Source organism: Microcaecilia unicolor, chromosome 2 (assembly GCF_901765095.1).
Source record: "Microcaecilia unicolor chromosome 2, aMicUni1.1, whole genome shotgun sequence".
NCBI classification, from domain to species: Eukaryota; Metazoa; Chordata; class Amphibia; order Gymnophiona; family Siphonopidae; genus Microcaecilia; species Microcaecilia unicolor.
Genome location: NC_044032.1, coordinates 172743857 through 172759134, shown reverse-complemented (window position 1 = coordinate 172759134; position 15278 = coordinate 172743857). Strand labels below are relative to the sequence as shown.

The window sequence follows — 15278 nt, the reverse complement described above, 5'->3', positions numbered from 1 at the left end:
CTCCATCTATGCATTTTGCTTGTTGAGGACAGCTCCATTGCTGCATGTTGAGCATAGTTGGTGAGGCCCCACCTGGAGTATTGTGTTAAGTTTTGGAGGCCGTATCTTGTGAAGGATGTTAAAAAAAAATGGAAGGGGTGCAAAGAAAAGCTACGAGAATGGTATGGGATTTGCGTTACAAGACGTATGAGGAGAGACTTGTTGACCTGAACATGTATACCCTGGAGGAAAGGAGAAACAGGGGTGATATGATACAGAAGTTCAAATATTTGAAAGGTATTAATCTGCAAACGAACCTTTTCCGGAGAGGGGAAGGCGGTAGAACTAGAGGACATGAAATGAGATTGAAGGGGGGCAAACTCAAGAAAAATGTCAGGAAGTATTTTTTCACGGAGAGAGTGGTGGATGCTTGGAATGCCCTCCCGTGGGAGGTGGTGGAGAGGAAAACGGTAAGGAATTCAAACATGCGTGGGATAAACATAAAAGAATCCTCCTCAGAAGGAAGGGATCCCCAGAAGCTTAGCCGGCGGTGGGAGGCAGGGCTGGTGGTTGGGAGGTGGGGATAGTGCTGGGCAGACTTATACGGCCTGTGCCAGAGCCGGTGGCGGGGCGGGTGGTTGGGAGGTGGGGATAGTGCTGGGCAGATTTATACGGTCTGTGCCCTGAAAAAGACAAGTACAAATCAAAGTAAGGTATACACAAAAAATGGCACATGTGAGTTTATCTTGTTGGGCAGACTGGGTGGACCGTGCAGGTCTTTTTCTGCCATCATCTACTAGGTTGCTATGTTACTGCATTTAAGCACAGCTCCATCGTTCTATGTTCAGCACTGCTCCATTAATACATGTTGAGCACAGCTTCTTTGTTCCATGTTGGACTCTGCTCCTTCGCTGCATGTTGGGCACAGTTCCAGGTAGGCTTTAGCTCCATCGCTGCATGTTGGGCACAGTTCCAGGTAGGCTTTAACTCCATTGCTGTATGTTGAGGACAGCTCTATCATGGCATGTTGAGTGATGTTCCTTCGCTGCTCCATTGTCGCATGTTGAGTGTAGTTCTTTGCAGGTCTCAGTGTGGGGCACAGTCCTGTGTCTGCGTGTAGAACACTGCTCTGTGTCTTCCTGTGGAACGCAGCTCCTTGTCTGTGTGTGGCATGCAGCTCTCTCTCTGCGTATGGAACACAGCTCCCTGTCTGCGTGCGGGGCGCAGCTTCACTGCCTGTTGAGTGCAGCTCCATCTCTGTGTGTTTAGCACAACTCTTCTCTGCAGATTGGGCTCAGTTCTAGAGCAGTATGTGGAGCACAGCTCTAGGGCGGTATGTGGAGCACAGCTCTGTGACTGTAGGTGCTGCACGGCTTCATTTCTGTGTAGGAAGCATAGCTCCTTGTCGGCGTGTGTAGCGCTGCACTTTGCTGGTGTCTGGAGCGCAGCTCCTTATTGGTGTCAGGAGCACAGCTCCTTGTTTGCATGTGGAAAGCAGCTCCTTGTCTGCGTTTTATACACAGTTCATCGCTACTGCAGCTTCAGTTCTGCAGGTACCTCTAACATCCAGCTCTTTCAGTGGGGCACTGCTCATCCTCTGTCTTACTTTCAGCTTCTTCTCTGCTTGTTCAGTGCATTTCTATCTTTGCCAGAGGTGTGCAACTCCTTCTCTGCCTGTGGTGCTTGGCTCAGTTTGTGTGCTTTGAGTGCAAATCCGTTTGTTCTCGTTGAGCACATAACCTACTCTGCCTGATGAGCGCAGCTTCATTTCTGTCCCTTGAGCACAGTTCAGTCTCTGATTGTGGAGCATATTTCACCTTTGCTTGTTGGGCACTGTTTCACCTTGTCAGTCAACCCCAGCTCTTTTCTACGGGTTGGATACATTAACTTCTCGGCAGCTGTGGCATACCACAGTTTAGATTGCTAGACAAGGCTGCCTTGTCTCTTGTTGGCTACCATTCCTGTGGCACCTTTTCTTGCCATATGCTCTTGGTGGCTGGTGAGAAGCTTCTCCATTGCTGGAGTTTGAATTCGTTTCTACTCCTTTTGTGGCTTCTTGGCACCTTAGGGGTCTTTTCTCCACAGTGTGGCTCTCGACTCTCTTTCTTTTTGTCTCCTTCTGTTCTCTTGGCTCTGTTCTTTCATCCCCCTAAGTCCAGAGTGAGCTGGTTTAGGAGTACTCTCTTTCTATGATTGTACCTTTGTATGCTGCTGCTGCCCTTTTCTTCATGGTTCTCCTGGAGAGACTAGCGCTCCAGTTAGTTGGTTCTCTCGACTCTGGATTCTCTTCTTGTTCTGTGGAGTTTGATTCTCTCACTAAGCACGGGTCTGGGTGGTTCCTGGGCCTTGCTTTCTTTCTTCTATGAAATGTGGCACACTGTTTGGGGTTGCATACTCCTAGTAGTTGTTAGGGTCGCTTCCTCCTACCATCTTGGACTCAAGGCAGACTGGAAGTTTTGGGAGTTAGTCTTTGTCCTGCCAGGGTTCAGGGAAGCGTATCCTGTTCTATGAGAGACAGTTCTCCTTGTTGCTCAGCTATGACTGTTGCCTTCCTTCCAAGGGGGCCCTTTGGCATGAGTATCTTTGCCGCTTCTTTTGTTACTCTCGGGACAGGGGTACCTAGTTTTTCTTTTGCTCAGGACGTTTGTTTTACGTCCTACGGCTTCAGTTCCTTTTCTACTGTCTAACTCTGTTCCATTTTGGTAGTCTGGTGGTTCGGATAGTCAAATCCTTTTCAGCTGATCAGTTTTTGCTGTGTGTATAACTTTGTTGATTTTTCAACCTTTTGCATTCTTCTTTTCTCCACTCCTCTTTGGAAAACTGCTTTGCTACATCCCATTAGTCTGGACTGGTCTGGTATAGATGACAAGGAAGGAAAAATTATTTTCTTACCTGATAATTTTCTTTCCTTTAATCTTACCAGACCAGTCCAGATGCCCTCCCTGGCTAAAGTTTCTCAGAGTTTTGTTTCCTTTAGGTATTCCTGGCTGTTCCACGACTCTTCAATATGGTGGGATGTCCTACAGCACTGCCTACTTCATCTTCTGTATTCAATCTCCTGCCACTTGTTGTTGTGCCAGCTCTGTATGGCTCCTGTTACTTGGGATTACGGAGTTCTTTCCCCGGATTCAGGGGTAGATCTCTATGTGCTTGGGCCCGCTTGGTATGGACCATTCCCTCCCGCTTACTTTACTGTGAGGGGAGGTTGCAGTTGCCTTTGGCCAAGCAGGAACAATGAGGTTCTGCACATTGGCTTCAAGAGTTTGCCTGTTTGGTATTAACTGTGTTTTCTTCTAGACTTCAGAGCACCATTGCTTGGCTATTCGAAATACTGAACATTCCAGGCTGCACAATACCCTTAAGGGGCGGTTTACTTGGAACTATTTTCTCTGTCTCCTTCTTCTGGTAGAATACCAAATACTCTCGAACATCTTAGACTACTTCGGGATTGGAGGAAATGTACTAAAGTGGTTCCAAGGATTCCTAAAAGCTAGAACCTACCAAGTGATCTCAAAATCAAAAATGTCAGTGCCATGGACACCAGAATGTGGTGTCCCACAAGGATCACCGTTGTCACCAACCTTATTCAACCTAATGATGACACCTGTAGCTAAATCGCTATCCAACCATGGTCTTAATCCGTATATTTATGCAGATGATGTCACGATATACATCCCGTTCAAGCATGACCTAACAGAAATTGCAAAAGAAATCCAACATAGCCTTCAAATAATTAATTCATGGGCGGATGCATTTCAACTGAAACTAAATGCAGAAAAGACACAGTGTCTCATCCTATCCTCACAATACAACTCAAACAACAACAACACTATATACACCCCAGACTACACTCTTACGGTTTCCGATAGCTTGAAAATCCTGGGAGTAACGATTGATCGAAACCTTACACTAGAAGACCATGCGAAAAATACAACAAAGAAAATGTTCTACGCCATGTGGAAACTTAAAAGAATCAAACCCTACTTCCCAAGAGACACATTCCGCAGCCTAGTACAGTCAATGGTGTTAAGCCACCTAGACTACTGCAACGCAATATACGCGGGTTGTAAAGAACAAGTCATTAAGAAGCTTCAGACAGCCCAAAATACGGCAGCCAGACTTATATTCGGGAAAACAAAATACGAAAGCGCCAAACCGCTAAGAGAGAAACTACACTGGCTTCCACTAAAGGAATGAATTGCATTCAAAGTATGCACCATGGTCCATAAAATTATACATGGAGAAGCTCCGGCCTACATGTCAGACCTCATAGACCTACCTGCTAGGGATGCTAAAAGATCAGCACGTACATTCCTCAACCTCCACTACCCCAACTGCAAAGGATTAAAATATAAGTCCACCTACGCAACCAGTTTCTCCTACATTTGCACACAGCTATGGAACGCACTCCCGAAGACCATAAAGACAACGCAAGATCTAACCATCTTTCGTAAACTACTGAAAATGGACTTATTCAAAAAAGCATACAACAAACAATCGTCCTAACTTCTAAACAACAACAACGAAGAATAAGACCGAAACGACATAACCACTGCCCAACACTATTACTTTCACCATAATACCATCATCTGAGCAACTACATAAAGCCGACACCTACACAAGACCACAATGTATTCTTCTACCACATACATATGCACTTGACTGCAAAAACACGTGTTAACAAGTACGCAAGCACACAATGCATTCTTCTACCATGTATGTACGCACTTGACTGCAAAATCATGTGCATATCTAAAGTCCGGAAATGGCAGTCGCCATAACAGCAAATGTAAGCCACATTGAGCCTGCAAATGGGTGGGAAAATGTGGGATACAAATGCTACAAATAATAATAATAATTTGCATTCTGCGGGGGTGGGGAATTCTGTGCAAATTCTGCGCTGGGCAGTTGTTTACAATTCCTCCAGGAGTAGAAGTTGCATACCTTTAATAGGTGTTCTTCATAGATAGATAAATTGCAATCCCTCTCACCTCTGATTTTGAGCTCTAGATTAATTGCAGTTCCTCCTCAGGGATGCTGTGAGCAGGAAGGTATGTGCATTCTGAACTTATATCTAGTTGCTTCTGAGCTGTGAGAGAACTACTTTTTTCAGGTGCCATAGGATATCACCACCCTCTTGTGAGTCTGATTTATCCTGCTGTCTATGGAGAACATCTGTTACTGGTAAGCAACTTTGCTTTCTCCATCAAGGAGGATGAATCAGCACTACCTTGTCTACTTGATAGCTTCAACTATTCAAAAAACACAGTTGTTGTCAAAAGGTATTGAATAGGATCTAAATGATGGTAAATGGAGACCCTGGATACTATGAGTAGACAAACATTTTGATCAAGAAGATTCATGGAAGGCTTTCCTTTGTTTTATTAGTATAGTTTCTATTGCAAATTTGGTAATAACAAGCACTTCCTTAGCGTCCCTCCAGACTGGACCAGGGTTGGACTGATGGGTTGTGTACGCCTACCAGCAGGTGGAGACTGAGAAAATTGTTAAGACTAGAGAGTCAATGAGAGCCCTGGCCATGTGACCCTAGCCCCAGTATTTTCTCAGTCTCCAGCAGGCAGGAGGTGAGCCCATTAGTCTCTCTCTCTCTCTTTTTCTCTTTAAGATATTAGAGATATTTATAATAGTTCTGTGCCTGGAATCTCAATTAGAGGCTTGACAGGGTTTCTTTTCTTTTGCTTTCTTTGACAGCCTCTGGGGTGTTAAACTCAGGTGTCCCGAGTCCCTCCCCCTTCCTCCCCATCTCCCTTGCTTAGATGGGAAGGGCTACCCTTTCTCTGGAAAGGTGTACTGCCTTTGGGAGAGGCAGCCATTATTACTTTTAAAAGTAATATAGGAAATAAAGAGCATTAAACGGAACTGCCTTTTTTCTTTCCCCACAGTTTTAACGAGTTCTTGTGGACTGCAAGAGCAGAAGTAAATAATTATTTCATTGAGCAGTTTTCATATTTGATCTGTTTCCTCGCGTTTTGGCAGCGGGTAGTTAAAAAAAAAAAAAAAAAAGAAAGATGCGAAGCAATGTTTTTTTCATGGCAGAGGGAGCTCCGCTATGGCGGTTAGACTTACCCGTTGTTTTTTTTTTTCTTAGCGCCAGAGCGTTACTGCCCAAAGCCTCTGTTAATCGTTTTTGCACTTTTGGGAGTGTTGCTTCCCTTAATTTTGAATTTCATTTCTATGGATTTCTTTTTTTGTTGGAGTCCCGTTTTCCTGCTTAGTCATCAAATTCTCTTAGGCGGGAAACTTTGTGGGCAGCCACCATTACTGTTTTCTTTCAGTGCCTTGCTTGCCTTAGCAGGCGTCGGGTGAGCTCCGCTCTTCACACTGTTTTGTAAACAACAACAACAAAAAAACAGAGCGCACATTCTAGCAGGTCCTTCCTGAGTCTGCCTGCAATTTCTCTATTACCTGCATCTCAGGTTTTTTGTACCGGAGCAGTAGCAAACTGGGTTTTGTATTTCCGAGTTCTATCTTGCATTTTTGCTATTTCTTGCTTTCTCCATCAAGGAGGATGAATCAGCACTACCTTGTCTACTTGATAGCTTCAACTATTCAAAAAAAACAGTTGTTGTCAATAGATATTGAATAGGATCTAAATGATGGTAAATAGAGACCCTGGATACTGTGAGTAGACAAACATTTTGATCAAGAAGATTCATGGAATGCTTTCCTTTGTTTTATTAGTATAGTTTCCATTGCACATTTGGGTAATAACAAGCACATTCTTATGCATGCTACCTGTTCGTATATTTCTTTGTTTTGTTTTTTTTGCTTCATAGTTCTTTAATGCTTATCTATTAAATATTGATCTTATAGAATTCAGAAAGCAGCTGAATCTCTGAAATCTTTTCGACCAGCAGCTCTTTCTTCTTTTGAAGAATTTGCTCTTGATGTATCAAAGGAAGAAGAGATCCTGGGAAATGTGACCTTTTCTAAGGGTAAGGTTTTCATACATAAAACATGCCAGAGGCCTCTCTTTCTTACAGCAGTATTCTAGCTGTGTAATAGTTTCATGCCAGTTCCCAGATCAAAATGTAGAGCTAAATTATTTTTAGGACTGTTTGTTTGTTTTGTTTTTTTTACAGAGATTGTGGATGCTATTGTATTGTATATTTTAATCATTTCTAAGCTGATTTGTGGGGTGTATATAGTGGTGGGGTTGCTATGAGTGATTGAGTGACAGGTAAGCTGAATGAATGAATGAATAATTGTGGATGCATAATAGTGAAAATCATATGTCCACATACTAAGTGCATTCAGCTGAACATGTACTTGTGATCAATTATGCATTTTATTTCCAATGTTAAGTTATGTTTAAACTTCCCCAACCATACACTTGTTTTTGGTGTGGGTGCGGTATTGCAAGGAATAGGAACACTGCATTTTAACAATTGTGATTACAAAACTGGCATGCAGGTTTTTATTTTCTTTCAGTGAAAGCTTGTGTAATTACTGCTAGCAACAATCAAGAAAAATGATCGTACAATTTTGACAGAGTTAAAAATTAGGTTGCTTATGTCCATATACATGTTCAGTTCATCAGGATTTACATTATGAAAAGACAGTGCTTTAGATGTGTTTTGAGGCCTTACCCCTTTAATAGTCCTTGCTGATTCTGAGGTGGCTACAGCTTTAAAACATAAGAACATAAGAGTAGCCATACTGGGTCAGACCAATGGTCCATCTAGCCCAGTATCCTGTTTCCAGCAGTGGCCAATCTAGGTCACAAGTACCTGGCAGAAACCCAAATAGTAGTAACATTCTATGCTATTAATCCCAGGGCAAGTAGTGGCTTCCCCCTGTTTGTCTTAATAGCAGACTATGGACATTTCCTCCAGGAACTTATCCAAACTTTTTTTAAAGCCAGACATGCAAATCGCTGTTACCACATCCTCTGGCAACAAGTTTCAGCAGCTGTGAGGGTCAAAAATTTACATCAGGCGTGGATGCTGTTCAAAAGTACTATCCTGGAAGCCCGGGCAAAATATATTCCATACATTAAAAAAGGAGGATGGAAGACCAAACGACAGCTGGCATGGTTAAAAAGTGTGGTGAAGGAAGCTATTAGAGCTAAAAGAAAATCCTGTAGAAAATGGAAGAAGGAACCGACTGAAAATAATAAGAGCATAAGGAATGGTAAGTTAAATGCAAAGCGCTAATATGGAAGGCAAAGAGGAACTTTGAAAAAAAGAATGCATTGGAGGCAAAAACACATAGTAAAAAATTTTTTTAGGTATATTAAAAACAAGAAGCCGGCAAAAGAATCCGTTGGACCACTACATGACTGAGGGGTAAAAGGAGCAATCAGGGAGACAAAGCCATAGCAGAGAGATGAAATGAATTCTTTGCTTTGGTGTTCACCGAGGAAGATTTGGGAGAGATACCGGTGCCAGAAATGGTATTCGAAGCTGACGAGTCGGAGAAACTGAATGAATTCTCTATAAACCTGGAGGATGTAATGGGGCAGTTCTACAAATTGAAGAGTAGCAAATCTCCTGGACCGGATGGTAGTCATCCCAGAGTACTGATAGAATTGAAAAATGAACTGGCGGAACTATTAGTAATATGTAGTTTATCTTTAAAATCAAGTGTGGTACCGGAAGATTGGAGGGTAGCCCATGTAATGCCAGAGGAGATCAAGGAAATTATAGACCGGTGAGCCTGACGTAGGTGCCGGGCAAAAAGGTAGAGACTATTATAAAGAAGAAAATTACAGAGCATATTCAGAAGCATGGATTAATGAGACAAAGCCAGCATGGATTTAGTAATGGAAATCTTGCCTCACCGATCTATTACGTTTCTTTGAATGGGTGAACAAATGTGGATAAAGGCGAGCCGGTTGATATTGTGTATCTGGATTTTGAAAAGGTGTTTGACAAAGTACCTCATGAAAGACTGCAAAAGAAATTGGAGAGTCATGGGATAGGTAGTGTCCTATTGTGGATTTAAAACTGGTTAAAGGATAGAAAACAGATAGTAGGGTTAAATGGTCAGTTTTCTCAATGGAGAAGGGTAGATAGTGGGGTTAAAAGTTTTTCACCAAAGGTAGGCCTGTCATAACCTCCTACCGGTGGGTTGTTCAAATATTCTGTCTTGGATACACCCTCAATTTGTTTTCCAAACCACCAAATTGCCCACTAAGTGCTCATTCATTCAGCTCTCAGCACAGGCAGGTACTTGCAGAGGAACTCTCAGCCCTTCTAAAGGCCCATGCGGTCGAACTTGTTCCACCAGGGGAGGAAGGGCAGGGTTTCTGTTCCAGGTACTTCCTTGTGCAGAAGAAGACGGGGGATGCGTCCTATCCTAGACATAAAGGCACTGAACAATTTCCAGGTCTGAGAGAAGTTCAGGATGGTTTCCCTGGGCATCCTTCTTCCCATGATTCAGGAAAATGATTGGCTATGCTCTGTGGACTTAAAGGATGCATACACTCAAATCCCGATACTTCCAGCTCACAGGAAGTATCTTTGATTTCGGCTGGGAGCACATTGCTTTTAGTACCATGCATTGCCTTTTGGTCTCGCGTCAGCTCCCAGGGTTTTTACAAAATGTCTAGCGGTAGTCGCAGCGTTGCTATGCAGACTGGGAGTTCATGTGTTCCCTTATCTCGACGATTGGCTGGTGAAGAGCACCTCGGAGGAAGGTGCTCGGGAGTCAATGCAGATGACTATTCAGGTGCTGGAACTACTAGGGTTTGTCATAAACTACCCCAAGTCCCATCTCCATCCTGTTCAACAATTGGAGTTCATAGGAGCCCTGTTCGATACAAAGAATGTCCAAGCCTACTTCCCGGAGATGAGTGCGGATACCCTTCTCTTCCTTACATCCAAGGTTCGGACATCACAGCAGGTCACGGCTCGTCAGACTTGAGATTGTTGGGCCACATGGCTTCCACAGTATATGTTACACCCATGGCACTTCTTCATATAAGATCTGATCAGTGAACCCTAGCTTGATACCACTGAGAAGCTAGGGTCCAGTCTGGAAGATGTCATTCGAGTGTCCCTGGAGCTTGTTGCTCTCTTCGATGGTGGACGATTTGGTCCAATCTGATCTTGGGACTACCATTCTTCTGCCGCAAAAAGTGCTGACGACAGATGCATCTCTCCTGGGGTAGGGAGCTCATGTAGATGGGCTTCACATTCAAGGAGCTTGGTCCCTCCAGGAAACAAATCTTCAGATCAATCTCCTGGAGCTCCGAGCGATCTGGAATGCTCTAAAGGCTTTCAGAGATTGGCTGTCCCATCAAATTATTCTAATTCAAACAGACAATCAGGTTGCAATGTATTACATCAACAAGCAGGGGGCACCAGATCTCACCGTCTGTGTCAGGAAGCCATCCAGATATGGCTTTGGGTGCGCCGTCATGGCATGTTTCTCCAAGCCGACAGATTGAGCAGGGTAATGCAACCTCATGAGTGGTCTCTAAATATGGGCATAGCCCGCAAGATCTTCCGATCATGGGGCACCCCCTTGGTGGATCTTTTTGCCACTTCACTCAGCCACAAGGTCCCTCTGTTCTAAGCTTCAGGCCCCTGACAGACCAGCGTCAGATGCCTTCCTTCTTCATTGGGGGACAGGTCTTTTGTATGCATATCCTCCCATACCTCTAGTGGAGAAAACTTTGTTGAACCTCAAGACCACGGAACTATGATTCTGATTGCGCCCTTCTTACCACGTCAGATTTGGTTCCCTCTTCTTCTGGAATTGTCCTCCAAAGAACCGTAGAGATTGGAGTGCTTTCCGACCCTCATCACGCAGAACGAGGGTTTGCTTCTACATCCCAACCTCCAGTCCCTGGCTCTCATGGCCTGGATGTTGAGAGCCTAGAATTCATTTCCTTGGGTCTTTTGGAGGGTGTCTCCCGAGTCTTGCTGGCTTCCAGGAAAGATTCCACTAAGAGGTGTTATTCTTTAAAATGGAGGAGGTTTGCTGTATGGTGTGACACAAGGCCCTAGATCCCCTTTCTTGTCCTACACAATATGCCTTCTACACTTATCAGAGTCTGGTCTTAAGATCAACTCCGTAAGGGTTCACTTTAGTGTAATTAGTGCTTATCATTAACGTGTAGAGGGGAAGCCTATCTCTGGACAGCCTTTAGTTGTTCGCTTCATGAGAGGTTTGCTTTTGTCAAAGCTCAGAGTCAAACCTCCGCCACTGTCATGGGATCTTAACGTTATTCTCACCCAGCTGATGAAAGCTCCTTTTGAGCCACAGAATTCCTGCCATCTGAAGTACTTGACCTGGAAGGTCGTTTTCTTGGTGGCTGTTACTTCAGCTCATATGGTCAGTGAGCTTCAGGCCTTAGTAGTTGATGCACCTTGCACTAAATTTCATCACAACAGAGTAGTCCTCCGCACGCACCCTAAGTTCCTACCGAAGATGGTGTCGGAGTTCCATCTGAACCATTGTCTTGCTATCATTTTTTCCCTGACCTCATGCCCATCCTGGTGAAAGCAGCTTGCATGCCTTGGACTGCAAGAGAGAGTTGGCCTTTTACATGGAATGGACGAAGCCCTCCAGACAGTCCGCCCAGTTGTTTGTTTATTTTGATCCCAACAGGAAGGGAGTGACCATCGGTAAACGCATCATTTCCAATTGGCTAGCAGCAGATTGCTTTTCCTTTGCTTATGCCCAAGCTGGGCTGACTTTAGGGGGTCATGTCACAGCTCATAATGTTAGAGCCATGGCTGCATCAGTGGCCTATAAAGTCAGCCTCCATTGAGGAAATTTGCAAGGCTGCGACGTGGTCTTCATTCCACACATTCACATCTCACCACTGCCTTGAGCAGGATATCCGACGTGACAGTTGATTTGGGCAGTCAGTGTTGCAGAATCTGTTTGGAGTGTAGAATCCAACTCCACCCTCCTAGGCCCATTTTATTCTGTTCCAGGCTGCACTCTCATCCAGTTTGTATATAGTTTGAGGTTAAATCTGCATTTAGTCCGTGCCGTTGTGACGCCCAATTGACCTCTGTTTGTTGTTTTGGGTGAGCCTGGATGCTAGGGATTCCACACTTGTGAGAATGTAAGCTTGCTTATCCTCGGAGAAAACGAAGATACTTACCTGTAGCAGGTATTCTCCGAGGACAGCAGGCTTCACATTCTCACAGTCCCGCCCACCTCCCCTTGGAGTTGTTCTCTTTGTTTTTTACTTCATTTTTATGCTTTTGTATTAAACTGAAGAGGTGCGGCCGTGCTGCGTGCAGGAAGACACTCCGCACATACGCATTGGAGCACTGCGCATGCTACAGAAGGCTCTCGCAAACTTTTTTGCTTAGTATCATGCTGCCCTGGGTGACACAGGATTGTCTACTCATTTGTGAAAATGTGAATCCTGGTGTTCTTGGAGAATACCTGCTACAGATAAGTATCTCCGCTTCAGATTGGGAAGCCTTGGTCACCCAATGGATTCTCTCAGCCAGTAATTCAGTAAGGAAAGTTTATTTTGTTTGCGAGATGGCAGGGGGGTCAATGGTTAATCTTAAAAACATTGAGAGGCCCTGCCCTAACAAATTTAGCTGTTTTGTTTAGGAAACAAGGCAGTACCTGGCTCAGGTGGAGGAAGGAGATCAAGGTTGCATAAGTAGAATGGAGGTGCTACAGGTAGAAAGGTAGAAAGGCGTACGCCTTGTAGTGCTATAGAAATGCTAAATAGTAGTAGTAGTAGATTGGAGAGGGGTAGGGAGGGGTGGAGACCTTTGAAGCACCAGGGAGTGATCAGATCAAAAGGCTACTCTAGTATTTGGGAAAGGGGGTTCTGGTTTTTTTTTTTTTTTTTTTTTAAATCCTAGGTCCAACGCAATTGCCTAAAGAATTGCCAGACTCTGTGTTGTCTTTTGTGTACCCTTGTGTACTGATTGCTCATGTTGACTCGGTACTGTGCAGTAAGGCTATAGAGACTTAAAAAGCTGGATGTTTGTAGTTCTCTAAATTATTAGAGTTCAGTCATAAGCATGACAAAAAAAAGGGTTGAAACAGCAATTATCACCACTACTGAAGAAATATACTTTGGACCCATCTGAGACCTCAAGTTACTGTCAATCATGGACCTTCAAGGCTAGCTAAGGTTATGGAAGCTTGGGTAGCAGATCAGTTCAAGGATTCTTAAAGCTAGGAGGGGAATTGGACCTTTTTCAATCAGGGTTTGAAACGGAATTTAGTATAGAAATCCACCAGTTGGCATTACTGAATGATATGAAAAGGTGGCTAAACCAAAGGGTCTTGATCTTGGTGCGGTTGGATCAGTTGCCTTTGACATGGTTAGTCATGACACTGTTACATGTAGATATCACAAAACATATGACGAATGAATAACCAAGTAACACGCAAAAATCAGGACATACGAGAAATTATTATTGGTTCCAAAACTGTCCCAAGTATACCACCTCAAAAACTATAATGTAGATATTAGAGACATCAAAAAGTGGCTTCACATGCCTTTGTAGCACTCATTTTTCATTTACATAATATATTAAAAAGATGATGAGTGTGAGGCATATTCAGCTCTTGTCATATGGCTTGATTTTTGTGTGTTACATGCGGCAGAGTTGGAGGTGAGAGACTTTCACAAGATTACACCTACGTAGCTCTTCAGGGGAAGTTAAAATCTGAGCCCATGTAGTTAGAGCTAGGCTTTCTGCAGGGTTCACCTCTGTTCCTGATACTTTTGATCATCTCCATATACTACTTTAGTATAACATATTTAGGGCTCTGTTTACTAAGCAGCGTTATAGACGCGTTAACATTTTTAACGCGTATTAACCATGTACGTGCCTACAATGTCTCTATAGGCGCCTACATGATTAGCGTAGGCGCGCTAAAAACACTAACACACCTTAGTAGACAGGGCCCTTAGACTGTTAGATATATGCTAATGATGTATGAGTATTTTTTTTCCCAGTCAATATGCATGTTATGCATGGAATTAATTGACTTTATCCAAGTGATAAAGTATGGGTATGAAGAATGGGCTAGTACTGAATTTTAGGAAGACTGAAATTTTGTGGGTCAGTTCTGACCTATTGCCCTTAGAATTGTCCTTTGAACCACTAGATGCTATTAAGAGTTTGGTGGTGACTATAGTGAAGTCTGGAGGTTTTGCTGGCTTAGCACTATCAGTGGAGCCACAAGTAGAGTTGGTGACAAAGAAAGTACATCTTAGGGTATGCATGGTGATACTGTTGTATAGTTTGCTACATCCGTAGAACATTAGAATGATTATGCAGACAATAATGTTAACTCAGATTATTGCAGTTATATTTATTTATGTATTCCAAAGAAAATGATAGGATGTCTTCAGAAGATTTCAGAATTCAACAGCAAAAATAGTACCATGTTTAAGAATGTGATGGGCTGCCTCGCTTTTACCACTCCATTAGCTTCATATTGCAGTTTGAATTGCATTTAAAGTATTTTGCCTGACTTAAAAGGCTTACCATAGGATGAGCCCACTGTATTAAAGGTTTAAAATTAATTCTCCGAGGACAAGCAGGCTGCTTGTTCTCACATGTGGGTGACGTCCAGCGGCAGCCCCAGATCGGAGATCTTCCTAGCAACAAATGTTTGCTAGCCCTCGCGTGCGCATGCACGACGTGCATGCGTGACCGCCTTCCCGCCCGCACGAGAGCGTGTTCCTCAGTCTTTTTTTCCGCAGCTCAGGATGGCTGTTTACAGTTGAGTTGGTCTGTGCCTCAAGGAGACCCCTTGCGCGTTTTTTCGCCGCTTTTTCGGAAAGTGTTCGGATTACTCCGTTCATGTTCTTTTTACAAAAAAAAAAAAAAAAACTTTTTCCTGTATTCCTTAGTTTTGTCCCGTTAAGTTTTCTTTCGTTCGTCGAAAGCGGGCTTTTTGGCTGCCCGTACGGGTTTTTCCCTCTTTTTGGTGCTGGATGTTGAGGGCGTAGATTTTGCCTCCTTGGGTCTCTCCGAGGGTGTCTCCCATGTCTTGCTTGCTTCCAGGAAAGATTCCACTAAGAAGAGTTACTCTTTTCTATGGTGGAGGTTTGTCGTCTGGTGTGACAGCAAGGCCCTAGATCCTCGCTCGTGTCCTACACAGACCCTGCTTGAATGCCTTCTGCACTTGTCCGAGTCTGGTCTTAAGACCAACTCTGTAAGAGTTCATCTTAGTGCGATTAGTGCATACCATTACCGTGTGGAAGGTAAGCCGATCTCGGGACAGCCTTTAGTTGTACGCTTCATGAGAGGATTGCTTTTCTCGAAGCCCCCCCATCAAACCTCCTACAGTGTCATGGGATCTCAGTGTCGTTCTCACCCAGCTGA

General features: G+C 43.8%; 1 protein-coding gene across 2 annotated transcripts in view; it reads left to right on the top strand.

Moving 5' to 3' along the window:
• TRIM36 (tripartite motif containing 36) overlaps window positions 1-15278 on the top strand; it is a 196163-nt gene that overhangs the window by 136674 nt on the left and 44211 nt on the right. For both annotated transcript variants that reach the window (XM_030193496.1, XM_030193497.1), the window contains exon 7: window positions 6814-6935. In XM_030193496.1, coding sequence (XP_030049356.1) covers window positions 6814-6935 — 122 coding nt within the window. The remainder of the gene's footprint in view (window positions 1-6813; window positions 6936-15278) is intronic.